This window comes from Heptranchias perlo, chromosome 26 (genome assembly GCF_035084215.1).
Source record: "Heptranchias perlo isolate sHepPer1 chromosome 26, sHepPer1.hap1, whole genome shotgun sequence".
Taxonomy (NCBI): Eukaryota; Metazoa; Chordata; class Chondrichthyes; order Hexanchiformes; family Hexanchidae; genus Heptranchias; species Heptranchias perlo.
In genome coordinates this window covers 32,337,828-32,365,661 of record NC_090350.1, presented here as the reverse complement: position 1 = coordinate 32,365,661, position 27,834 = coordinate 32,337,828, and the positions used below count along the sequence as shown (strand labels likewise).

The 27,834-nt window shown below is 40.3% G+C and overlaps 1 protein-coding gene across 3 annotated transcripts; it reads right to left on the bottom strand.

Moving 5' to 3' along the window:
• LOC137342657 (synapse-associated protein 1-like) lies at positions 1 to 27,834 on the bottom strand. Of its 3 annotated transcripts, none has more exons than XM_068006712.1 (9): positions 27,569 to 27,834; positions 25,280 to 25,398; positions 20,471 to 20,537; positions 16,486 to 16,556; positions 14,661 to 14,800; positions 12,007 to 12,152; positions 11,726 to 11,784; positions 7,007 to 7,157; positions 1 to 3,665 (listed from the first exon to the last, which is right to left on the bottom strand). In XM_068006712.1, exons 1-9 carry the CDS (start codon positions 27,735 to 27,737, stop codon positions 3,535 to 3,537), a joined length of 1,053 nt encoding a protein of 350 aa, XP_067862813.1. In that variant the 5' UTR covers positions 27,738 to 27,834; the 3' UTR covers positions 1 to 3,534. The 3 variants fall into 3 exon arrangements, with proteins under 3 accessions (XP_067862813.1, XP_067862815.1, XP_067862816.1); XM_068006714.1 differs by having other exon boundaries at positions 1 to 3,662; XM_068006715.1 differs by lacking the exon at positions 27,569 to 27,834 and adding an exon at positions 26,317 to 27,558.

The window sequence follows — 27,834 nt, the reverse complement described above, 5'->3', positions numbered from 1 at the left end:
TTAACACATATATATTTAATTAAATCACAATGACAATATAGTTTGTGTAACAATCTTTCATTTTCATCCAGTGTAAAATAGTCTTTCAGATTACACAGAAGCAGTTATTGGAAAGATGTACAACATATATTAATAAATACACAAAGTGAGAAAACATGCTGCATTTGTACTGAAGAAAACACAGGTGGGCTCTGGGGTTTGGATCATGAACTTGATCTTCAAAAGTCTCTTCATAGAACTATTTATGGAACAAACTTATTCTTTAAATGACATTCGTAGTGCTGTTATGTTTACAAGTTGTCTAAAGTTGCATCTGTGGAATTGCAAGACTTGCAAATTTCCCTACTACATAAGAAGAGTCCAAAAACCTAACTTCAAAAATGTTTTTGCCGTGGAGCCTTCTCACGGGACAAAACATTTTAAATTTTCTTCGTCCCTCCCTCCCAATTTTTCTACCTCTCCTGAAGCTAATTGCTCATGGTGGGGTAAGGTTCCACGGGCACTGGCTGCCCTCCAATACCTTGCTCAAGTGGCTATTCTTCAGATGTATGCCAAGGCAGTGAATGTTGGTAAGCTATTTGACTGTTTGCTGGTGAGGGGAAGCCAGATTCTATCCTCATCCAATGTTTATACACATGCACTTTCTGGCAGGGGTCAATGATAACAGTTGGAGGCTTGGAAACCAGGCTTTTTTTTTACCATCCATAGTTGTGGACAAAGAGACGAGTTTTAGTGCTCCCACTGCTGTTTACATTGAGATCAATTAACTAAACCCAACTTGGGACATCCCATATCTGTATGGCTCAGTGACAGAGGAGGTGGCATATTAACCATTCAGCTTGCAAAAAAAAATTTTTTTTTTTTTAAAAAGCAAAATTTTCCCCAGTAATGGCTGTTTTGAGTCATTTTTACATAAAAAGTAAAAATAGGTTTTCCATATCTGTACATTGCAATTTCCACAACTTGACCAGATCTTGATCTACCTTTCAACAGCAACTACACTTTGAAAGTACTTTGGCTGTAAAGCGCTTTGGGACATCTTGGGGTCATGAGAGGTGCTATATAAATGCAACTCTTTCTACCTGGTGTTCAGCAAGATTGGTACAAATTATTTTTTTTAAAAAGACTTGCATTCATATAGCGCCTTTCACGACCTCTGAACGCCCGAAAGTGCTTCACAGCCAATGAAATAAGTTTTTTTTTTGAAGTGCAATCACTGTTGTAACAATGTGCAAGAACAATTTCGTAGTAATTGCTAAGTTCTGTAATACCCTCAAATTTCTTGAAATGGATTTCCAAAAAGAACTGTACTTTTTGAAAATCAAGCCCATGTTTCAGCAGATTTAAGAGAAAATAAATGCAGCTCAAGAAGGAGAAAGCTTTGTTGAAAACAATTTTGTAAACAGAATATTTGACTACTTGGTTGGAAAAATACATTATATATTTTTTTCCTTTCAGGCAAAAATCATAAAACACTTGTCAAAAATATAAATTCTTGGCATATTTATGGTAATCCAAAACATCTCAGCCCACACAAGTTGAATTTGCATGTTTCTGTGAATGCATTTGGTTATTCTGTTCAACTAGGGATGGGGGTAGAAATTCCACTTCTGTGCTTTCCAGCCCACAATTTTCCTTTCAGTCACTTTAATGGAGGGAAAACTGTGTGTTGATGAACACAGAAGCAGAATGTTTTACTCCATGTTGTTTAGGTTTTCTTTACATATCCTTTTTGACTTTTGTTTTGTAAATTTAGCAGAAAATTTGAGCTGTGACAAACAGCAATAGTTAACTTTCAAACTTTTATATTTTCTTCATACATTTTGCACAATGCATTTGTTAAAATACTGCTAGGCCATTCAGAAAAGAACACATCAGAAATCAACTTTGAATTCCACACTCTTCAATCAAATAGTCTCTAAAACTAAAATAAGACCCTGCATTTTAACAATTTCTAAAGCGCTGCACAAAGCATTGCAACTCTTGAACTAAATCAGTTACAAAATTTCACAAGAATAATTATGGGTCTTCACTCCACCCCCATTATATACTTCCATTGTATAATGACCAATCCTGTGAGCAGACCTTTACTGGTTAGGAACAAAGCCTTGTCCAGCCACCGCAAGTCACAAAGCAAATCAAGCACCCCCACCCTCCCACCATAACAATGATTCAAAAATACTTCAGGTAAATGAAAAACTGCTAAAAGAAAGATTTCAAATTTTACAAGGCATTTATTTTCACTTTTCACCTTTTTAAAAAATGTTAAACATTTCTTTAACCCTTCTCCCACCCTACACTCCACTCCCTGGTTCAGAGGGCAGGCAGCTGATCTGATCCCAAGGCCTTGCTAATAGAGCGCTACCCAGTTTCTAACAGGCATGAGAAGGAGTCCGTGGGTGAATTACCTTCTCATTTCTACTTGCTCCAAATGGTAATCCCTGTGGTGAATCTTTGGGTGAAAATGTACATAATGAAATTTGTAAAAAGATAAAATAATTCTAAATGCAACCATAAATATTACACCATGTATATAAGGCATTAAGGGTAGAACAAAGAAAATCAAATCAGATACACCACATTTACTTCAGTCGTGTATTTTGTATTTGAAGATGTAAGGCCTTTAAATTCAATAAACACTGGTCAGCCCTATATACATTTCAGTTACATAATATTACTAAAGTCCCTTATGCATGAGCAGAATAATTCCACCCCTCACAGGCAACAAATAACTTAATCTGTCAATATTTTAGGGTCCTCCCATCTAAGATTAGTCAAGCAGCACGGATCAAATATGGGACCTTCCTGTCTGTGCCATTGGGAAGCCAACTCTAGTTTCTGAACCCGCTTCTAAAGCTTCTCCTGAAAACAAAACACAAAACCATCTTTGCCCAAGTCACTGATCGAAGTTCTCAACAGGATGTTGGCTCTTTAAAGTAGCTCTTCCTATGGGTTCCTCAATTGATGTTTTCTTAAATGGTCCAAAACTGGGGGAATCCTGCACCTCACCATGGTGGTGCAACACACTGGAACACCAATGTGCCATGTCAACATGGTCCCTTTGGGCAACCGTGTGTGTTGGCTTGGAGGTGCAAAGAGAAAAATTTACACTGCAAATGTGTTCTAAAAAAAAAATCAATTTATGGAGAGGTTAAATACTGTAATAAAAGAAATGACTTCAGTACTTTGGCTACAATTGAAAACTGCAAACTGCAAACAAACTACAACACTTATAGAACCGTACATTTCTAAAATGGTTTTTCATCATTGGAAAAGTATAGGAACCAATCAGTATTTATAATAGAAAATGTGTGTTTCAAAAAGTGCAAAATACAGTATTGAAAGCATTAATAATAAAGCTAGTGGTGCTGAGATAGATTTGAAGCTTAACTCCCACCATAAAGAAACACAGATTTATTGATAACATTCTGTATTTCTTTAGAAATGTTTTGAGACAATGGATCTAACAAAAATCACTGCCTCAGGAAAGTGGAACCCGTGTAATATAGAATCATGTTTTCTACTGCGAGGCCCTTAATCATCTTCTCGAAGCATTTCCTCAATTTCCTTCTCCCAGACATCACTGACTTTTCCTTTCTGTTCAACAATTTCATACTCCTGCAGTTCTCTTTGTAGCTCCTTTTCCCACTCTGGAATGTCATCTGCTGGAACAGGAAAAGTGATTAATCTGTGGAACATTTACAAACAAAGATTAATGTAATTACTAAGTCAACTATAACCAGGCTTAGCACCACTGGACTAGAGTGCAGCCAAAAAAAATCAGTCAGGTTTCTCACTCTAGATCATTATCTGGTAACTCCTGATTTAAAAAAAAATCCATGTGTGTATCCCAGGTGAGGGCAGGATCAGGCTCAGTTGTGATGTTCCCCAGTGACTGCAAAGGTCACTGGGACTTATTGCTCTGGCTATAAATATAATTTTTTTTGTCTTTACTTCATACTTCCATTTCTCTAGTATTCCTTCGCCTACTCATGCAATCCATATTGTCCAAAATGCTAAGATTATCTGATTCAAAGTGTGTGAAGGTAGGAAAATCTCTGTATTTTATGTCCTGCGGCATCAAAATAACTCGAGTTAAAATGGAAGCTGACTTTCCTCATGTAACTTTAAAATGGAGACTGGAGTCAGGTTGTTTATGGGAAAACAGGTCAAATCAATCTGGTAATTAAGCAAATAATGAGGGCCTTGTTCTAGGAGAAATTCAAGATAAACATTGTTTATAGCCTAGAAATTGTGTGTCAAATTGCTCATTAGTATGGCATGCAACAATCCTTTGTATAATGTCTTTGAACTCAGTTGAAAGAGTCTGTCTTTGAAGAGACAGAAATTATGTAAGAGCTGTGACTTCTTCCTGTAATTTTTACTTCAGTGCACTGACAGCTAGGCTTCGCCTGGTGGCAGGCATTTCATATCACTCAGTACCAACGTCGCACTGGAAAGTCTACATTTCATCCAAGAGACCTGCAGATTATCAGACCATGAGGGAAATACAAAAAGGATAATTAAATCCCTTGTGGACATATTTTACTTCATTTTTTTCCTAAGTATCTGTACTGTTAGTATCTTGCTATGTCTTCCTGCTCCTGTATAATAGCATGCATAAATTATTAAGATTATTTTAAATCTGCATGTAATGGTCTGTCAATGTGGCATTTACCACTGTATGGAGTAGATAGGAAAATGTGGTGAGCATTCCACACCTGGTCTCAAGTGCAATATGTCATTAAGAAGTAAATGTTAGTCCTGTGCCAAACTCTCCCACTCACAGAGTCTCCTATGAATCGAAACCCGTATCCTATGAACGGAAGCTGCCTTTTTGTTGTGAACAGAAATTAAATGTCATGGGAAAGTCCGGATTGTAACATGAAGCATGGAAGGTCTAGACTTAAATTGGGGTGTACTGGCAACCACAGACTTAGCTTAATCTCATCACATTCCAAGTTTTTAAACAACAATCAAGATACTCAGTTGGTAAGTGCATGGCCCTGTGTGGAATGGAGTATTTAACTGCTTTTATGCTGGTTTTGATTAGGTCAGATTCCGGGGGATCAGCATCTGTGAGCTAGCTCCTAGAGTTTACACTATTAAATCTAGTTCCCTTATCCCCCTTATCTCAGCAGCAGAATCAGTTTTTCATGGTCTACAATTCTACTGTGGAGATTTATAGTGTAAAATCTAGGAGCTGGCTCACAGATGCTGGACTTCCAGAATCCAACCTAAGCAAGTGCCAGTATAAAGCAGCTATACAAACTAGGATGATTCCAGTTTTAATCTCTGTACTGCGAGTTAGCTGATCTCAGCCAGGGAAACAACAGGACATTGCAGTCGGCCTTAATGTCCCTGGGCTAGAGAGACAGAAAACAAGAATCAGCCACGGGCCTGATCTCGAATGTACATTTTGGATAAGGACAACATCATGATGCCCCAATGGTCAAATAACCCACTAACACGCAACTACTTGGCTCACAGATTAAGAACGGGTAAAGTACCATATGGCAGCCAGAGTGTAGAATCAGAAAGGAAGGGAGACATTTGAGGGAAATTTTAAAAAATAAACAGCAATTGAATTAAACCACTGATCATGAATTTTGTTGTGAAATACCAGCCCAGAAGAAAATATATTTAATATTTTGTTCAAGCTGAACAGAGAGAAGGTGGAACCTCGATTTGCAAGTTAAAACATGTTGATGTTACATGATGATGCTCTACAATGCAGCTTTATTTAGGAGGCTAGCGACAGCAGGAGCTACCTTATGAGAACAGTAAATATCTTCATGAGGGGAGGAGAGAAGCAAAAATTGTAAAAAGACTAGATAAAATAAACCCAGAACCTAACTTTGAGAAATGTAAAGTGACAATGTTAGTAAAGTAGCATATAACGATGTTACATAGGACAAACATGATTTCACAATGAATGGTGCATTTACTAAAGAGGGTGGAGCAGAGAAAAGATTTAGGTGTGATAGTTGAAATACTGAAAATGGAATGTGATCTGTGTGAGCAACATGTATGAATAATTATCAGTACTTAGGGTATACTGACAGTCTGAATTTAAGAGATAGCTGTGCTAACAGACTAAGACTGCATTTAAAAAATAAATTATGTCAAAAATTATTGAGCAATGTTGTTTCTAGAGTCCTCATAATAAGTGATGAGATCAGAAGGATTATGGGAGCACTTTCCAAAGAGTGCTTTGGGTATCCTGTTTTTATAAATTGCCTATTTTAAAATGTAATAAAACTCTATAAACATACTAAAGGCAACTGAACAGAATTCCTGCTAAACTAAGTGTGTTAGAAGAATAAGTTAGCTGTAATTACAAACTGAAGAATTGTTTATTGGTGCTTTTCATTACAAGAGAACATAACGTGTAACAGTATTGTACCTGGGGTACAAAAACAAGATAGCGCACTCATCCAGAGGAGAGAAATAATTATAGCTGTCCTACAGCATGAGTGGAACGACACAGTTGCTTCAGATACTCGCATTTAAAACGTCATGTTTTCTACCAATGACTGGACTACTGCGACCGCCCGCATTTGAAGAAAGAGTTACACATTTTTTTAAAATTACCGTCGTATTTAGACTGATATACTGTGAAAATAAATGCTCACTACAAGAAATTGTGTTCTTAAAATTGAACTATAGGGCTTCAGAATCAGACACAAAATGGTGAGTACCACATTGAAGTCATTTGGGGTAGCTTATGCTGCCTTGTAACTTTCTCTCATGAGTTATAGTACTCAGTTAAAGATTAATGCAGTTTATTTACTCTACGGGTACATTTTTGAACAAAGCTTTGGCACAATATGTGCGATTATTGATATTTCAAACAGACAATGTCTTTTCCTCGGGCACTCACACCCAGAAATAACATTGTTTTACTTTTTGCCAAACAAAGAATGTGTACCATTTTTGCTTTGTCCAAGGACTGACAAGCTTAAATAAAATAAGATCTAACTTGATAGCTTTCTGTTACACCTACCATCTTCAACAGGTATTGGCTGACCACCACTCATGCCTAATTGTTCCATGCCCCTCAAGAAGTCTTCCTGGTTTAGGAATGATGTGTCGTATGCATCACTCACAAACTCACTAGCAACCGGACTTGTTGAAATCTCATCTGAAGGATGAATCTTTAAAAGAAAAAAAATGTTTTGCAATAAATAGTTGGAAAATATACAAAAACAATTCTGGCCATCTACCCAGTTTTGTTATAAGCCAAGACTCTGAACAAGATCAGATATGACTGTCTCCCTTTCTTTATGCCTAGCCAGGGAATGTTGCCAGGCTATATGACCCTGGGAGCCATCACACCTGAGCCTGACCCTAAACTCACTTGACATCCACACACGCATCTTTGAGCAAGGGTTCATTGGATAGCAATCAGAAGCAGGAGCCTGGGGCGATTTTTCCCTCCTAAGCATAGGCCAAATCTTGGCATCCCAAGCACGGTTGCGGTTCAGATCAACTAACCCAGCACAGACTGAGATCATAACTGGGATCTTCTTCATCTGTATAGGTCGGTACTACACTAAGTGCTGTATTTAGAGATGGAGGCACCTGATCAATAACATTACATACAGTGATGACCTCCCTTCTGTGATAGCAATGTTATAAATGTAGCTGAGAACATAAATCCTGAAGCCAACTTATTTGAATAAATTCTTCATGCTCCCTGTAACAATTGGACCAGGAGCAGAGAACTTGTGAATGGCTCTTTGCCGGGTGGGGGGTGGGGGTGGTGGAGAGGAGGAGGGGGTGGCGGGGAGTGGAAAAAGGAGGAACGGGGGAAATGCCAGTGAAGAAACAACTTTTAAAGGGTTGCTGTTTGTATTTAAACGGGGTCTGCAAGCAAAAAGTACCGCAAAACATTTCTGGTGAGGAGGAAGAATGGAGGTGAGAAGAGTAGCAACTAAGACTGCCCCATTTGAGGAGGCTGCCCTTGAGCACCAGCAAAATAGGGTTTTAAAAAAAAATTTGTTTGTGGGATGTGGGCGTCACTGGCGAGGCCGGCATTTATTGCCCATCCCTAATTGCCCTTGAGAAGGTAGTGGTGAGCCGCCTTCTTGAACCGCTGTAGTCCGAGTGGTGAAGGTTCTCCCGCAGTACTGTTAGGAAGGGAGTTCCAGGATTTTGACCCAGTGACGATGAAGGAACGGCGATATATTTCCAAATCAGGATGGTGTGTGACTTGGAGGGGAACGTGCAGGTGGTTTTGTTCCCATGTGCATGCTCCCTTGTCCTTCTAGGTGGTAGAGGTCGTGGGTTTGGGAGGTGCTGTCGAAGAAGCCTTGGCGAGTTGCTGCAGTGCATCCTGTAGATGGTATACACTGCAACCACTGTGCGCCGGTGGTGAAGGGAGTGAATGGGATGCCAATCAAGCGGGCTGCTTTGTCCTGGATAGTGTCGAGCTTCTTGAGTATTGTTGGAGCTGCACTCATCCAGGCAAGTGGAGAGTATTCTATCACACTCCTGACTTGTGCCTTGTAGATGGTGGAAAGGCTTTGGGGAGTCAGGAGGTGAGTCACTCGCCACAGAATACCCAGCCTCTGACCTGCTCTTGTCGTCACAGTATTTATATGGCTGGTCCAGTTAAGTTTCTGTTCAATGGTGACCCCCAGGATGTTGATGGTGGGGGATTCAGCGATGGTAATGCCATTGAATGTCAAGGGGAGGTGGTTAGACTCTCTCTTGTTGGAGATGGTCATTTCCTGGCACTTGTCTGGCGCGAATGTTACATGCCACTTATGAGCCCAAGCCTGGATGTTGTTCAGGTCTTGCTGCATGCAGGCTCGGACTGCTTCATTATCTGAGGGATTGCGAATGGAACTGAACACTGTGCAATCATCAGCGAACATCCCCATTTCTGACCTTATGATGGAGGGAAGGTCATTGATGAAGCAGCTGAAGATGGTTGGGCCTAGGTCACAGCCTTGAGGAACTCCTGCAGCAATGTCCTGGGGCTGAGATGATTGGCCTCCAACAACCACTACCATCTTCCTTTGTGCTAAGTATGACTCCAGCCACTGGAGAGTTTTCCCCCTGATTCCCATTGACCTCAATTTTACTAGGGCTCCTTGGTGCCACACCCGGTCAAATGCTGCTTTGACGTCAAGGGCAGTCACTCTCACCTCACCTCTGGAATTCAGCTCTTTTGTCCATTTTTGGACCAAGGCTGTAATGAGGTCTGGGGCCGAGTGGTCCTGGCGGAACCCAAACTGAGCATCGGTGAGCAGGTTTTTGGTGAGTAAGTGCCGCTTGATAGCACTGTCGACGACACCTTCCATCATTTCGGAACTGAGGAGCACTCTCCTATCAGAGGCAGTCAGAAATGCCTAGCTGGAGGTGACCAAACAAGTAAATGCAGTCTCCATGTCCAATGGTCATGGATGCAAACGCAACAACTAAATTTCAGGACTCAGGAAAATTGCCAAAGTAAGAGTGCCCAGCAGCTGAAGCAAAAGGAATAGGCAGGGAAGAGGCTGCTGCTCCTCACCACTCCTCTGACTCATCCAAATCTGAGTGCCAAAGGAATACCCAAACTCAGAGATGCAGTTGCCAGGAGTAAAATAGCAGCTGGCAGTAATAGCCTGATGGCAGAGCAGTAACAAAAAAAAAGCAAAACAGAGCTCACCAAAAGCAAAAGGAATGCAATAATCAAAATGCAGCAAAAGCTATTCCAAATAACAGCAATTCCTAATGCCACATCTTTAAGACTCCAACTCTCAAAGGCCGGGCTTCAGTACCCATCTTACATTATCTCACAATGTTGTCAGCATATTCCTGGCAGAAAAGACAGGAATTTGTATATGACAGCTATTTAAATTAATTTATGAGAGCTGCTACTTTAATTAGCTCCTTGCATGCTTTGTGTGAGAGCTCATGTTGCACATTTGTGAGAACGACTGGAAAAGATTGAGAGATTAGAACCAGGCGAGGTTTAGATGTATAGCATATTTGCCCTATTTCCCAGCCCCCCTATCCAATTGACGTTTACTATCAGAATTTTTACCCTTAGCAGCAGAGTGGCAATGTTGTGTTCTACATGTCCAATTATATTGGTTAAACAGCTCAACTATATTCTATTTTAACTCAATCTGAATGGTTGGTTATTTTGAGACAACTGGAAAACATTGCACAATTGCCCACTATCGTAGATCTCAAAGTTTAAATTTAGCTAATTTTTTTTTACACAAAATTTGAACTTGTAAGTATACCAAGGCCTGATACTAGATGACAACAACTTGCATTTATATAATGCCTTTAAAGTAAAGAATGTGCTACGGTGCTTCACAGATAAGCGCAAGAAGCCAGGAAGGGAGAGATTAGGAGGGATGACCAAAAACTTGGTTGATGAAATGGGTTTTGAGAAGGTTTTGAAAAGGACAAGTGGAGAAGCCAGACGCCGTTGAGGGATTTAAAATTTAATGCATTGTGGGCCAGTAAGGATAGGAATGATGGGTGAGTAGAATTTAGTGTGGGACAGGATACCCGCAGCCGAGTTTTGAACAAGTTGGACTTTGCGGAGAGCGGAGGATGGAAGGGTGATAAGGAGAGTGCTGGAAGTCAAGTCTGGATGTGATCAAAGCATGTATAAGAGTTTCAGTGGTAGAAGGGCTAAGATAGGGCAAAGGTGGGCTATGCGCACACTGCTGAAGATGCTATGGTTATGTTCGCATAAATGGGAGTAAAACTATGCAAAGGCAATCCTATGGAGCTGGACAACAGTCGAGAGGTATTGGAGGAGGATGGCATGGTCAACTATACTGAATGCTGCAAGAGATTGAGAAGGACAAGGAAGTGTAATGCACCATGATCACAGAGGACATAATTCAGGACTTTAGCTAGGGTTATTTCAGTGCTGTGAAAAGGGTGGAATCTGGACTGGAGAGATTCAAACAGGAGGTTTTGGGAGAGATGAGTGTATATAATATATCCACATCTAGGCAAATTTGTTAGAAGCATGTTTTGCTGCTTATACACATTAGCAGCAATATGATTTTTTTAAAATCATAAGAATATTAAGGTAATTGATTTTGTTCTGTATTCATAATGCGTTGGAATGAAAAAAAGTTCTAGGTGATCAGACTTGTGTACTAATAAATGGCTTTACTAATATTGCCTAATGAAAAAAGAATTGGGTTTTGGCAAAAATGACTTATATTGCAACCTTATTAGGAATTTGCTCCCCATCAATTTTGCACTCTCTTGATTTTATTTACATATACAAGCTGAATGTGGAATTGAAAATTCCAAACAAAACAAGGTACTACTGTAATAAATTTTACTTTAATCTATATATTTTCTCCTCTGTTTCTCCCTCTTCTAAAAATAATGACTAATGCTTCTATGGGTAACAGTTCCCCTTCAGTACCTCATCCCAAGTGTGTTTATACTTCACATGAGTGCGTGGGTACTGCAGGTGGGCTATATTAACGGTCACAGCTGGACCCAATCTTGACCTCATCTGGGATCCACATACCCACTTCAGAAAGTAAATACTGAAGCTAATTGTATCATCCGTTTGTCAACTCAGCTCAAACTAAGAATCAAAGCTACATATCAGTGTTATACAACATGAAGCATTTACTCAGTAACCAGGGGCTGGTTATGTTTTGTAATTCAATGACTACTGCATCCAACTTACACAAAATAAACACGAAAATGTACAAGTTTTATAGACAAACACAATAAAACCTACCTCTACAGATTCATTTTGTTTTTTCATTGGGAGTGGAGGTGTCTTTGACAGAGTTGAATCTGATATAAAGAGAAATGACATTTTAAAACTGTATCAGCTCACATGGTAGAAAGTATTTTAAAAGTTTGAATGTCAATTTTCTTGCCTCTCAAAGCCACTGAGTGCTATTGGTCTGTGTGTGGAGAGAGCACACAGAAAATGCACTAATAATGTTAAGACATACAAAGCAAAAAGTCACCCCGTTTGTTATTCCGATTTAAGAGTCGAATAAGAGTGATCACCTGTCGCTGTGGTGCTGTTTTCCAAACACTCCAACTCTTCTTTGGAGCCTTCAAACTGCCGAGCAGCTAGTGATGAGAGTTGTGCAGATTGTTTGATGAGAGATACTCGGTAGAAGTAGTTTCTCCAGAACTGCTCTTCTTTTACACTGTAAAGAGAGAAATAGAAGTTAATGGAAAACATACTTCTAGTCATAGAAATAGATATTAATTTTGTGGATTTCATAAGCTTCAAGTGCACATCATGAAGCAAAACTAAGCTCCACAATGTCAATAAGTGTGCGACAAAAAATGTTTAATATTCTGATTTTTTTTAATGGTAACCAGGAATGGCTCGTTCCATCATAAATGGTAATAGTGGCTGATTTATACTCTCCTTCCTAGCCCAGCAGTGTGTTCAATTGTAGTGGAGACTACTTATTACACCAGTTTAGCAAAGATCAACTAACACAGCACAATAAGTCTAAAACCTTCCTGGGCCATATGGGCAGTTCACTTACCAACAAACCTATCAAAGCACCTTTGGATGTCAACTTGATGGGAGACGGCAGTGGAAATTTGGAATAATAAGAAGCCTACCTGTCTTTTGAAAAGCTTTTTGCCAATAATATCAACGTCTTCATGAAGATTTAGTTCACATTGGTGGATGAATAAGGATATGCTGCAGTTATAAAATATTTTCCTTATGCTGGATAGTGGTTTTGGCATTGATGATGTGACAGATTTTAATAGATGTCATTGTTCAACCCTTTTTACCAATTACAATTCCTATTCCGATTACAGCAGGGAACTCAATTAATCTCTGCCACATAAGAAGTGTAATACAACCTGCAAAATGTGGCCTGGACTGGGTTTTGATCAGAATGCAAATACAAAATATAGCATATCAAATTAAATTTTGCTCTGTATAAATTAGTAAACACTCAGTAAGTGATCTAATCACCTGCACTGCAATTGACAACTCTGCCAAAAAATTATTGGCACATGTGGATTTATACTGGCATGTTTGCTGTGTGATTACGAGCTACTGTGCAAAAATACCTTTTCTACTACTCAGTGGAAATTCCAATGCCCAATCTTCTCAGCAGTACAATGGAGAGATTAATAGAACCGGACAGTAAATAGGGAACTTGATAAGCCTTAAATGGAGCATTTATTTCCCTTTGCAAGATAACTGTACTTTTGCTATAAGTGATAGGCTTGAAGGAGGGAATTATAGGAGGAGAGGGAGGTGTTTAAGGAGGAAATACCAGAGCATAGGGCTGAAGGCACACTAACAGTGGAGCAGAGGGAGGGCACAAGAGGCCAGAGTCAGAGGAAAGGAGGAGACGTTGTTAAGCTGGTGAGGTTGCAGAGATAGGGAGAGGCAAAGCCATGAAGGGATTTAAACATGAGCCTGAGACAGTGGCCGGGGAGGGGGATGGAATCGGTGGCAAGGGTAGAGTTTGTAGCAGGGGTCGAAGATAATAAAATTAAATACAGTAAGCATAGATTGATGATTTGTTATTCTTTTATTTCTGCTAAACTTATATTTTTTTAATAAAATTGTTGGTTCTGAAATTATTTTACTTAAAACTATCAAATTAATTAATCTCATTTCCCTGGTATTTAGGACCCAATTCAGCTGGACAGATTACTTAGTCACAGTTCACAATGATTTTGTATATAAATTAGAGTTGTATAAATGCAACAAATCACACATACATTTATACTCGGCACCCAACTCTATAACTGCAGTTTGCATTGTAGCTAAGGTACTAACAAACTGCCTGTGGCATTGCCCTTGGTCAGTTGAGGGATATAAGCTTTTTTTAAACATACAAGACAACAATGGAATTGTACAAGACTTCAGATGCTAGTTTCATAGAGCCACCTAGAGGCCAAAGTCTGCAACTACTTTTGATTAACATGCTCCACTGCTCCCATTTTTCCGGACAGCAAGTGCTGGCGTTCTGACGAAAGGCCTTCGATCTGAAACATTAATTCTGTTTCTTTCTCCACAGATGCTGCCTGACTTGCTGAGTATTTCCAGCATTTTCTGTTTTTATTTCTGCAACTACATTGATGCAGTTGAATGGGAAGTGTTGCCATAGTAATTTACAATGGTAAATGGCAAGAGTGTTACCAAAAATGTTAACAAGAGGTAAGATTTGTGGACAGGAAGTGCACACCTACTCAAGCTATTTAATAATATATGGATATAAATCTATATTCTTTCGTAAATTTATATGTGAACTAATTCCCATGGTATTGCATACAGTAAGTCAAGTGAGACATTATTTTATACTATGTAACACACATTGTATTATTCTGTTGCTGAGGTTTGGCATGTTTAAGGCGCCAAAATCTAATTGATGTAAATTAGCATAATTTACTAATATAGTATAATACCAAAGCAGGTTAGTTGCTGCTGGAGAGAAAGTTTGCAGATTGACATGTGGTTGTAAATACCTCACTCCAAGTTAAAAGAATCCAGCATGAAATGACTTCATTCAAATTTTAAAAATATATACTTTTGACACTTTGAAACGCAGTGGCCGACGTGCACAAACATACATGACTTTTACAACTTTAAGCTACCCATTTGCACAAATGTTAATTGGGAATGTTATTACTTAGCAGATGGAAAGAAAATATAGATATTTCTGTTCACTTACAGTTTTGGCACTAGCTCAAAACGCATTTTGCTCAACAGCTCATCTTCCCGAAGCATCACAATGGCAACAGGTGCTATACTGTCAAAATCAAAACTAAATTGTACACCAGCAGGAGGGTCCCGTAGAAAGTTCCGACGTTCCTGGAAAAGCAAAATAAGTACACTAATTCTTACAGGTCTAGATTTTTTTGATTGAGTTCAAAGTTTAGTTCCATGCCACATTAGCTATATAACTCACGGAGTACTGTGCATAGTTCTGGTCTCCATATTATAGAAAGGATATAGAGGCAGTGGAGAAGGTGCAAAAAAGATACACAAGGATGATAACAGAACTGAGAGGATATATTTATCAGAAAAGGCTGAACAGGCTGGGGCTCTTTTCTCTAGAAAAGAGAAGGCTGAGGGGGGACCTCTTAGAGGTCTTTAAGATAACGAAAAGGTTTGATAGGGTAGACGTAGAGAAAATGTTTCCTTGTGGGGAGTCCAAAAATAGGGGTCATAAATATTAAATATAAAATAGTCGCTAATAATTCCAATAGGGAATTCAGGAGAAACTTCTTTACCCAAAGAGTAGTAAGAATGTGGAATGTGCTACCAGAAGGAGTAGCTGAGGCAAATAGAATAGATGCATTTAAGGGAAAGTTAGATAAAGACGTGAGGGAAAAAGGAATAAAAGGGTAAGCTGATAGGGTTAGATGAAGTAGGGAGGGAGGAGGCTCAAGTGGAGCATCAATGCCGGCACAGATCAGCTGAGCCAAATGGCCTGTTTCTGTGCAGTAGTTTCAATGTAACTCGATGTATCAACATTCAGAATATAAGTGACTCTAGAATAATTAATACTGGAAGGTTACCTTTGAAGTGTAAAAAGATTAATGCCCTTCTCCAACCCATAAGTACCTACGGCTTATCCACACACATTATAGTGTACAAGTGCATGAAAGACTTTAATCAGCCATACATTCTTCACATCTTCCTACTCTCCAGTCTTTCATTGAATTTAGTTCAATGAAAGTTGACTTTGATGATTAAGTTCTTCTAAATTTATTATACAGCATATCCCAACTGATCTTTTGGTTGACCAGTAAGTGCATTCGCTTTGTCAAAAACTTTGGCTCTGATATTTACTGGGTCTGCGCAGAGAGTGGAGGGAGGATTTCCGGATGGGAAAGCCGGGAGTACAGGATTCCTGTGCGTCCTGACTATTTTAAATTTTTTCAGCAGGTTTCCCACCCAACGAGGGGCAGGAGATCGTGGGGAGGGGGCAGGAGATCGTGGGGAGGGAGTTCAGAGATTTTACATTTTCATAATTTTTATCTTCCCACCTGCTCCCAACCCACCCGTCCTTGGGGATTAAAATTACCCGCTTTGTCTCGCTAAAAAGAATACCACATGCCTCTGTTAGCATGGAGTGTGTAATTTCCCGTGTTTAAGGTCTGAATGTAGTGCTGACTTAATCTGAAACAATGCAATATTCATGGTACTATTCCTGATCTGGCCAATGACAAAACACAGTGACACAAACTTTAAAAACCTCATTAGCTCCTTCTGTAAATCAACGTGCAAGAAAGCGCTGAAAAGTGTTCAAGATCACAGACACGGAAACAATACATTTTCTTAATGGTCTAGGTTTTCCAATTGTAATGCCAACAGTAACCCAGTGCCAACTAAAATGAAAAGGCCATTATTGGCATTACAATTGGATTTTGATTCACAGTGTCATTAACCTTTAAGATGGTCTACTGTTGACTATTTTCTTGGTTGCAAATAAGAAAATGTCAAGCCAATTTGGGGGAAAGGAATTAAAATAGTTTTAGTAAGTAACTTACTGTAGACAGAGAGAGTATTTGCTGTCTTACAATCTCCTCATTATATCCAGCCCATGGTGGAAGTGCTGAATCTGGAAAGAAAACCACATTAACAAATGGTGAATAAGCAGCAGTTCTTTTTTTACTTTTTATTCTTTTTTTCATTAGCCCACTAAATGAGCAATATGCAGAATTAGGAGTGGAGAGGAGTTAGGAGAATGGCATTTAACTCTTACTTTCATTAAATATCTGGGGATATTTACTAACGGAAAACACTGACCTAGAGGAGTTGGAAATAACGCTTGGAAAATAGGGTTACCACTTCTACACTGGTATTATCATTCTTCATATTATGGTGCAGCTCCCTCAGTGGTCCAGTATGTAATGCTACCACCTGGTGTAGTACTAAGTTGTAGGCTGTATAGCTGAATACCACGGATTCTTTTGGGGGGAGGGGGGAAAGAGAGGGAGGGAGGTACATATAAAGTTTACATCCTTAGTGTCCCTGTGCTATGGAAGAATAACAGCCAGGAATCCCACTCCTGATTGATATCCTGTGACCCTCCTGTGGGAAAGTGCATTTGCTTCAGTGAGAGCAGAACTGGGGTTATCCGTTATGCCTGACATGGTCAAATGGCCTGACAACACTCACTGTCTAGGTTCATACATAAAACTCTAATGCAGCAACAGTCACCACATTCAGGAGAGGAGGAGAAAATTGAAAATCTTTTCTTAAAAACAACATAAAGCCCTAATTTTAGATGATTTTTCAACTGCACCAAATTAAATTTCTAATTATGCAAATAATTTTAAGCACACGACAAGATGACCATTTCACATTTAATTTATGGTTCAAGGTCAAAGGAATGTAAAAAAATGACTTCTTTAGTAAGCTTCCCACAGCTCCACCCTCTTTGATAACACATTAGATGCAACATTGAGCAAGAGAAGTGGGAACAGTACAACAGTATTTCACGTTCCAGCAGTGGGAAGTCAAGTTTCCTGCTTGGATTGCTATCCGGAAATGTATGCTGGAAATCTGCACGTATAAAAACCAGGAGAAAATTGGCACAAAGTTTGGTTGAACTATTGAATAGTCTATCAACATTCAATACCCAGTCCCACTAATAAAGAATGACCATTTGGGCAAGGTACAAGATGGAAAAAGAGCAGGGGCGTTCTCCCAGTGTCCTGGCCAACATTTATCCCTTGTCCTAGACCACCAAAACAGTAAATCTGGTCATTTATCTCAGTGACGAGACCTTGCTACATGTAAATTGGCTGCCATAGTTTGCTTACATTACAATAGTGACTACACTTCAAAAGTATGTCCTGATGACGTGAAAAGCGCTATATAAATCCAAGTTCTTTATTTGTACTGCAAGACCTTCACAGTCTCTATGAAATACAGTGGTAAGTACCTGTCTCTAAGGTTCAAGTTAACAGTTTGTAATGCCATCCATAGAGCCATAGAAAGGTTACAGCACGGAAGGAGGCCATTCGGCCCATTGAGTCTGCGCCAGCTCTATGCACGAGCAATCCAGCTAGTCCCACTCCCCCGCCCTATCCCCGTAGCCCTGCACATTTTTTCGTTTCAAGTACTTATCCAGTTCTCTTTTGAAAGCCATGACTGAATTTGCCTCTACCATCCCTCGGGCAGTGCATTCCAGATCCTAACCACTCGCTGTGTAAAAAAGTTTTTTCTCACATCACCTTTGGTTCTTAAATCTATGCCCTCTGGTTCTTGACCCTTCCGCCAATGGGAACAGTTTCTCTCTATCTACTCTGTCTCGACCCTTCATGATTTTGAACACGTCTATCAAATCTCCTCTCAACCTTCTCTGTTCCAAGGAGGACAATCACAGCTTTTCCAGTCTATCCACGTAATTTAAGTCCCTCATCCCTGGAATCATTCTAGTAAATCTCCTCTGCACTCTAAGGCCTTCACATTCTTCCTAAAGTGCGGTGCCCAGAACTGGACACAATACTCAAGTTGTGGTCGAACCAGTGTTTTATAAAGGTTCATCATGACTTCCTTGCTTTTGTACTCTATGCCTCTATTTATAAAGCCCAGGACACTGTATGCTTTTTTAACCACTTTCTCAACCTTCAACGATTTGTGCACATATACTCCCAGATCCCTCTGTTCCTGTACCCCTTTTAGAATTGTGCCCTCTAGTTTATATTGCCTCTCCTCATTTTTTACTCGCATTTTACCACATTAAACTTCATCTACCATGTGTCCGCCCATGCTAGCAGCGTGTCTATATCCTCTTGAAGTCTATCACTATCCTCCTCACTGTCCTTCCAAGTTTTGTGTCATCTGCAAATTTTGAAACTGTGCCTTGTACTCCCAAGTCCAAGTCATTAATATATATATCAAGAAAAACAGCGATCCCAGCATCGACCCCTGGGGAACACCACTACATACCTCCCTCCTGTCCGAAAAACAACCGTTCACCACTACGCAATCTTAATAGCAAGCCTACCATGTTGCACTTTATCAAACACTTTTTGAAAATCCATATACACAACATCAACTGCATTGCCCTCATCTACCCTCTCTGTTACCTCATCAAAAAACTCTTTATCAAGTTGGTTAAACACGGTTTGCCTCTAACAATCCACGCTCATCCAAGTGACTGTTAATTCTGTCCTGGATTTTTGAACAAGGGTGTAACATTTGCAATTCTCCAGTCCTCTGGCACCACCCCCGTATCTAAGGGTGTCTGGAAGATTATGGCCAGTACCTCCGCAATCTTCCCCCTTACTTCCCTCAGCATCCTAGGGTGCATCCCATCCAGGCCAGGTGACTTATCTATTTTAAGTACAGCAAGCCTTTCTAGTACCTCTTCTTCTTTCTCAATTTTTAGCCCATCCAGTATCTTAACTATATCTTCCTTTACCGATACTCTGGCAGCATCTTCTTCCTTGGTAAAGACCGAAGCAAAGTACTCATTTAGTACCTCAGCCATGCCCACTGCCTCCACGAGTAGATCTCCTTTATGGTCCCTAATCAACCCCACCCTTCCTCTTACTACCTGTTTACTGTTAACATGTCTGTAGAAGACTTTTGGATTCCCTTTTATGTTGTCCGCTAGTCTATTCTCATACTCTTTGCCCCTCTTATTTCCTTTTTCACTTCTCCGCTGAACTTTCTATATTCTGCCTAGTTCTCATTTGTGTTATCAACCTGACACCTGTCATCTCCTCTTTAAAGGCTGCCCACTGTTCAATTATAGTTTGCCTGCCAATCTTCGTTTCAAACTTACCCGAGCCAGATCTGTTCTCATCCCATTGAAATTGGCCCTCCTCCAATTGAGTATTTTTACTTTAGAGTGGTCAGAGTCCTTTTCCATAGCTATACTAAACCTTATGATATGATTGCTGCTCCCTAAATGCTCCCCCACTGACACATGCTCCGCTTGGCCCGTCTCATTCCGTAGAACCAAGTTCAGCAACCACCTCCTTCCTCGTTGGGCCGGAAACATACTGGTCGAGAAAGTTATCCTGAACACATTTCAAAAATTCCTCCCCTTCTTTGTCCCTTATATTACGGTTATCCCAGTCTATATTAGGATAGTTGAAACCCCCGTTATCACTACGCTATGGCTTTTGCACCCCTCTATAATTTCCCTGCAAATTTGCTCCTCTTTATCCTTTCCACTAGCTGGTGGCCTATAGAATACACCCAGTAGTGTAATGGCACCTCTTTCTAACCATAGAGGTTAGATTTACCATGGCCTCTTCTGGCCACTCTGCAACTCCCGCAGAGTGGCCAGAAGAAACTAAAGGTCTCTCAAAAGAAAATGAAGATTACGATAGTTGGAATGGATGACACTAATGTTAACATGAGCTTAAAAAGAGACACACAATGTGGACCACTTCACTGATTTTGAAAGTACAATAAAAGCAGATCTAATATTGGAAGAGAGTCATCAGTTAGAATTTTAACAATATTCATACACAAGCATGGGCCATTTTTTGAAATGAACCAATACAGTACCTGACTTCTTCAATTTCTGTTCCTTTACAAATTTTTCTTGTTCCTTTTTGAAATCTCCAATAATTGTCTATAAGTGATAAAAAAAGAAGCATTAAGCTGATTAAAAATAACTTTTATTCGATCAGTAGCAAATGCTTTGATGGGCTTAATACACATCTATAAAAATACAAAAACAAAAAGGCATTGGCTGATAACATTATCGTATTCATAGTGCCTTCAATCGGGTCAATTTTAAACCCCCACCTGGCGGGAACAGTGCGTGGGAGAGGTTAAAATTGCCACGTTCACATACTGGCCCGAGGGCACATCGTTCCCGCCCGGCGACATTTTATCTTCAGCCGAGGATCCTGCCGCAGGCAGGTGGGGGCCTAATTTAAATCTAAACGTCGTAGCCCAGTGACGTCAGCGGCACTGGACCGGCATTTTAACTTCGGCCTTTGGGAAGCCTGCACGAGGCCAACCCCCAACAGACTGAACCATTGCGGGAGTTGCAGAGTGGCCGGAAGAGGCCATGGTAAATATTTTAAAAGTTACTTTTCTGTGGCATCCCTGCGGACCAGGAGAAGCAGGAGTGCTCCTCCGGGCCCTGCAGAGTCCTTGGGCCTCCCCAGCCTTGCCACTCTCTCCCAACTCCAGCATCAGCTGCCAAAGCCCCTGCCTAACACTAACTTTATGCTGGGGACCATCCCCTTGGTCTCTGATGGCCTCGGGCTCCAGAGTTAATTTTTGCTCTTGCCTGCTGGCCCTGATGTCACTCCCGATGGTTTCGGGCAGGAGATAATCCTGGATAATTTAAATGGGGCCCGGGAGTTAAAACGGCCTGGGCCTCAGGCTGAACTCCCCGTGGGGGCCGCCCGCCCCAAACCTGCCCCCAGTTAAAATGGACTCCATTTAGTAAGTAAATGCACTGAATCATAGAGTACTAAGCCGCACAGACTAGGGCAGACTCAGGTTCAATTTCTCATTTGCGGTGAGTTAACTAATCTCAATCAAGGGAACAACGACAGCAGTATGGTGTCCCTGTTTAGGGAAGGGAAACAAAAGCACCAGACCAGGGTCTCCTTCCTAATTGCTATCCAGCGATCCTGCTGGAAAGTGCTGGTCTGGATAGGATTGGGCCCAGCTACAATACCCCCCTAACAAAAATAGCCTGTCAATATTATTGAAGAATGACCATTTGGCCAAGATACCAGAGGTTTGCTACTGTACATGGAGCTATACCCCAGCATGAGTTATTACCTTCAGCGGAAGAGGGGTAAGGGAAGAAAACAGGAGCTGAAGTGAGGGGGAAGAAAAAGGAGGGACTTTTTTTTTAAAAATTGCATTTTCCAAATACTGAACACAAACAATGATCTATAATTTCTTATACACTTAAGTTAACAGCATCATTTTAAACCATACTTACTTAATCTCAAAATTAAGGAATCAATGCTTTTGATTTATTCAGTTGCATAATGAGCAAAACAATTTAAAAAAAACTCTTAATAAAGGAACCTATTTAAAATATATATATGCTTTTTACAGAACATTTTCAACATTAACAAAGGTTAACGAGCTTTGCTGAGCAATGACAAGTCTGTTATTTACACATGGTTGAATCCACTAAACCGTGAAATGTTCAAGGACAAACATTAACCATAAGGAGGGCCTGGGTCCCAGTCATCTGCTCCTTAAGTGTGTACTGATTGCAAAACTTTCCTAGCTCAAGGTAAATGTGAAAAAAGTATGTATGTGGAAGAGAATTTTTTTCTGAAGCAGAGGCACTGTCAACAGTAGGGCATTTGTCCTAACAACTGTGGGACTTTTGTAAGGTTTAAAACGATGTGCACACTGATATTTGGGGACTGTGGGAAAACAGCTGGCACTGCATGAGCAGCGGGATAATCAAAAATTTCAGTTATACAATAATAAAAAACAGCCACCAATATTATTTGCTTCCAACGACCTTAACATTTTTACTACAAAGAGACACATCATTAAACTGGAATAAATGTTACTCAGTAAGTAAATGCATCAAGTGTTGCAGCACTAAGCCACACAGACTTGGGAAATCCAATGATTGATCTCTGGCCTGTGTTAATTTAGCGGAATTAAGTCATTGCAACAGTCAGGACTCTACAGTTGGCCTCAGTGTCCCTATGACGGGGAAGGGAAAAAACACCACCAGATTAGGGTTCCCCTCGTGATTGCTTTCCAGTGAGTTCTGCTAGAAACATTCAGCAGCATCTGTGGAGAGACCAGACAAGTTAATGTTTTGGGTGCAGACCTTTCTTCAAGAAGGGTCTGCACCCAAAACTTTAACTTGTCTGTTCTCTCCAAAGATGCTGCCTGACCTGCTGAGTGATTCCAGAATTTTCTGCTTTTGTTCCTGCTGGAAAATACTTGTGTGGACATCAGATGCATACAAATGTGGTAGCATCTTTGCAGCTTCTAGGTAGGTGAAAATTTACAACTTGGCTCAGCATTGCCTTGGCTCCATTAGCAGCACTATCACCTCTGAATCTGAAGGATGTTGGTTCAAATCACACACCAGGAGCAGGCTGCCACTTTAGTGAAGCACTGAGCAGGTGATGTCTTTTGGGTGAGACATTAAAGTGAGGGCTATTTACCTGTTCAGGTAGATGTAAAAGATCATGTGGCACTATTCAAAGAATAGCCAGTTCTCCTGATGTTCTAGCTAACATTCCTCCCTCAACCAAAAATAAAGTGTAATTATCATTCACTTCAGTTGCCGTTTGTGGGACTTTGTTGTGCATAAATTGGCTGCCACAGTTGCCTGTATAACAGTGACAACATTTCAAAAGTAATTCACTGGGAATGGCCTGACAACATGATTCGGCACGATATAAATGCACGTTCTTTCTTTTATGCCACTGCTTGATTTCAGTATCTGTATTCCCCTTACAGTATTCTGGCATTTCAATGCTCAGTGCCACAACAGTACGATTCACTATGCTGCTGAATTCCTCAATTCAACTTTGATTGTCTTGAAATACCCCAAGTGTAGGCTAGATAAATTTCCATCACTTTCATCCATGTATTTGCCTCTCCTCCTTCTTACTCTTGTTTCTTGCCTCTTTCTCCATTTTGCTTCCTCAACAGTTTTCTGATTTGGAACTGCCATGTGGGGATACTGCAGGGAGCAACATGGGGAAGATGAGGAAGTCAGATGCATCGCTCAATCTGCTCGGGTGCAAATTTTAAATAGAGCTGGGGGGGTGGGCTACTGAAGTAAAAGCTGGCTCATAGCAAGGACTGTCCCGGGTAATAATTGCGCTGGTGTTCAAAACATAGCTGAGTTGCTGTGAAATAGACTCAAGTGGAACCAAATGGCTTGCTCTGCTTGGTGCATCCCCAGAAGGAAGAAGGGAATTGGGAGAGTTGTCCATAGACTACTATTATGCACCTCGAAGCTGCTCATTCAATAATGTTTGGGGGAGGTCTAGGAACAGTCACTTATCCATCCTCCTACCACAGAATGTATGTGAAACAGGGAGACCAGGGGAGAAAAATGGGAATAATTAGATTGTATATTTGTTTTAAAATTGGAGTTACCCATTTGGTTTATTATTTTGGTATTGATAAAACAATTTTTCCCAATACTATGATAATTACAATAGTCCTTAGATTCTGTGTAACCGACTGACGTAACTATAACAAGAACACCCTCTACTGCAGTCTCCCACTACAGGTTCATCAGTGTGGGTACTGGTTGTCTAGCGGTACAGCAGTACACTTTCCTATAATTATTGTGTCCTCCCCCATTGTTTCCAGATACCCTATCCTCATTACAACATGAATGAGCCAAGAATTGTTTGTATAATATGTGAAGAATAGTTGGTTAACTCATTTGAACTTCTGTATCTTAAATACTGCAGTTATGAGGCCATTCAACTTTGGTATGGAGCACCTAGTAAACAAAAAGGCAAATTCAGCGGCACAGAGCCCAGGCTCTTTTGCTACAACACGTTTTTAAAAAAAACAGGTTTATCATTGGAAATTTAGTTAATTTGTGGCAAACTGAGCCATTGCTACACAATAATAAACACAGCTCAGACCTTATGAGTTGAGGAGTACCACAGAAATATCTCACTGTAAAATCCCTATGTGTACAGTGAATCTTGGACAAACATTGTTCCCATATTTCACAATTTTTCTGTCATAGTAACTTTGTTACTGACGTACACATCGTGGCAGTGCTGTCCACAAAAGAGCCTGAAAAGTAAATCTATAGGTCTTGATTTTGCAGTGTGTGGATCGTAAAAGTTATACTACTCTTGTAACTCTAAACATTAATGGCCACAAGTATTTTCTACCACCAGCAGTCAATCCTGTAATTTTTGTACAGTTGTATTAGCTGTAATTTGCCAGTTGTTAGGTCAAAAAAAAACAGCACCAACAGAAAGGGCAAAGATAGGTCATCTGGCCTACAAGTATTCAGTTCATGCCCAGATGTCAGAGGACATGACTCCAGTGGAGGGTGTGGTACAACGAGCAAAAATGAAAATCACAAAGAGTCAATAATCCTATCTCCTCTGAGCACTATGTATAGTGCACTAGTTAATGCATTTAATTCCTGTCTGAACTATTTTAACAGGTGAACAAATGTGTGTAAAAGAAATTAAACCTCTATATTATCAATGCTATCCCATTACCACTACTGTGAAATGGTTTTACCGAATGAACATTTCTCACCAGGTAAATACATAAGGAACTAGCACACTATCTTCACCACTCAGTGGAAAATCCAACTTATAGCTCAAAACCTTGTTCTAACATATTTTCTTGCAATACTGTAGTTGTTCAAACCATGTCAAGGAGATTGTCTATTTTATGTTCCTCTACAGATTTCTTTATTGTTTGGGCAGTGTCTCGCATTGACTCCGATACTTTCTTTGTAGCAGATGTAGCAACGTTACGCAGGTAATCTGTAATTAAAAATATATATATACACATATAAATAAGACACAGTAATGTTTGATTCAACATTTTTATGTTAAAAATGTCTTTTACTTATAGGTTTCGCAGGCAAAATATTATATCTTTAAGTTTCTGAAACATGAAATGGCTTGCGTTATCAAAATATTTCCTAACATCAATGTGGCGTGAAACATACCAAGACTATACTATTTCATTCTTGAAGTTTTGTTTCATTTTGTTAGTGTACAATTTTCCCCTCCACGTTTTCTTTCATCTTCCCACAAACAGTAACTGAGAGTGTAGACAGGTTTTATGCTTCTATGCCTTCACTAATAATTCTGAACCAGACACTTTGAAATGCATAAAAGGGTAACAGCATTTCTTTTGACATTTCTTTCCTCCCTCTCTTTCTCTTTAAGTATGGGAGTCTGAATAAACTCTTCATATCTTAACTGTATTTAATGTTATCTATATATTAAAAATCCTACATCTGTGTGCTCTCCCTGTCAGTAATCCTAATTATAAATCCTGGGTCCACATTTGTAATGCAAACTGCCTATGTAAACTTGTCACACTATAATTACGTCTCCTTCCACTGGAGGTTTTGCACCACTGGCAAGTGGATGTAATTACTGCACGATAAGTTTATACAAGCAGTTTCCATTATAAAAATGTGGACCTAGGAATTTATCATGGGGATATATAAACATAAAGACGTAATTTACTCCATTTAAAAGTCATAGATTCTATCTACACAGCCTGGTCCAGTTATCCCTTATAAAATCAAACCCTAATTCATTCGAAGACTACACTTAGTCTTGACTCCTCGTATGCAACGCACACACACACACACATACACATATACATATTATATAAAAAAAACCCTGAAGGGACTATGCCTGAAACATTAACTTGTCTGTTCTCACCACAGATGCTGAGTGTTTCCAGCATTTTCTGATCATCTTCTTATCTGAAGCCACATACATGCACTTTCTATGAGTCTCATTCGTAGGTTTTACATGTTATAATAGGCCTGGAATCTTCCTTCACCCTTTTCCTTAAATAGCATTCTAAATGGCAAAGCTGTCATCACTGGGGAAAGGTTAGTACTGACACAGATTGCAAACCCACTTAATAAGTGATGGCTAAGGAAACAGGTCATATTTTAATCCATAATCAATGACAGACTGTTGCTCCTAATGAGTGACACTTGCAGTATGTCATACAATTGGCAGTGCTTTATAATGGAATGTTTGTGAGCAACGGTCACTGCAAAGGGAATTCAGCGCTAAGGAAACAACAACAATTTGCATTTATATAGTATCTTTAACATAGTAAGACATTCCAAAGCACTTCACAGGAGCGTAATCAGACAAAAATTGACACCAAGCCAAAGGAGGAGACATTAGGTCCGATGACCAAAAGCTTGGTTAAAGAGGTAGGTTTTAAGGAGCAACTTAAAGGAAGAGAGGTTTAGGGAGGGAATTCCCGAGCTTAGGGCCTAGACAGCTGAAGGCACGGCCACTAATGGTGGGGTGATGGAAATCCGGCATGCGCAGAATTGCAGAGATCTGGGAGGGTTGTAGGAGGTTACAGCAAGACCAAGAGCCAATGATTAGTGAGCTCAGGGGTGATAGGTGAACGGGTCTTGGTGCAAGTTAAGATATTAGTTAGCATGGGGTCGGAAGCTCAGTTCGCGGTCAAGTAGTTTGCCGAATTGCGTACAGTCTGATTCAGCTTGAGACAGTGGCCTGGGAGGGGAATGCCGAAGACAACAGCTTTGGTACTCCCAATATTTATTTTGGGAGGAATTTGTGACTCATCCAGGGTTGGATGTCAGAGAAGCAGGCTGACAACAGAGTCAGTGGAGAGGTAGAGCTTGGTGCCCTCAGAACACACGTGGAGCCCCACGCCATGTCTTCGGACGATGTCACCAAGGGGAAGCATATAGATGAGGAAGGGGGGGGGTGCAAAACCCTTGGGGGACTCCAGAGGTAATAGTGAGACAAGAGACATTATTGCTGGAGATTCTCTGGCTAGGATTGGATAGGTAAGAGTAGAACCAAGCGAGGGCGTCCCACTAAACTGGACAATGAAGAACGGGTCAGGTTCAAAGTTTAAAGTACGCTCCTGCCGTGCCACCTTGCAGCCCACTTTCACCCCACTGAAGTGACTCACTTCCCATCCCTTTGGCTTGGCCCAGAATGAGTCCCGGTTCCATTACTTTGTCGGACGGCGGCTCACAATCCTCCACCGGTATAAGTGACAACCTCTCCTCCTTGGCTCCCGCATATTCGGGCTGGCTAGACCCACCCAACCAGCTACTAATGGATAGCGCTTTGAACATGGCCGATACAGCCAGGCCCTCAGCCGCCAGTTATTAGTAAACACTCGCCAGGCCGCACACAGCCGGCGGACGGAACGAGCGGTTGCTACGCAGCTGA

Bases quoted from the DNA above. Each gene is read 5' to 3' on its own strand.
- LOC137342657 (XM_068006712.1), bottom strand. From the start codon at position 27,737: ATGTTCAAAGCGCTATCCATTAGTAGCTGGTTGGGTGGGTCTAGCCAG. The intron at 25,399-27,568 runs GTGAGTCACTTC...TTTTAATTACAG, and splicing joins CCAAGCCAAAGGGATGGGAA to ATTACCTGCGTAACGTTGCT. The intron at 11,785-12,006 runs GTGATCACTCTT...TCTTTATATCAG, and splicing joins AAACAGCACCACAGCGACAG to ATTCAACTCTGTCAAAGACA.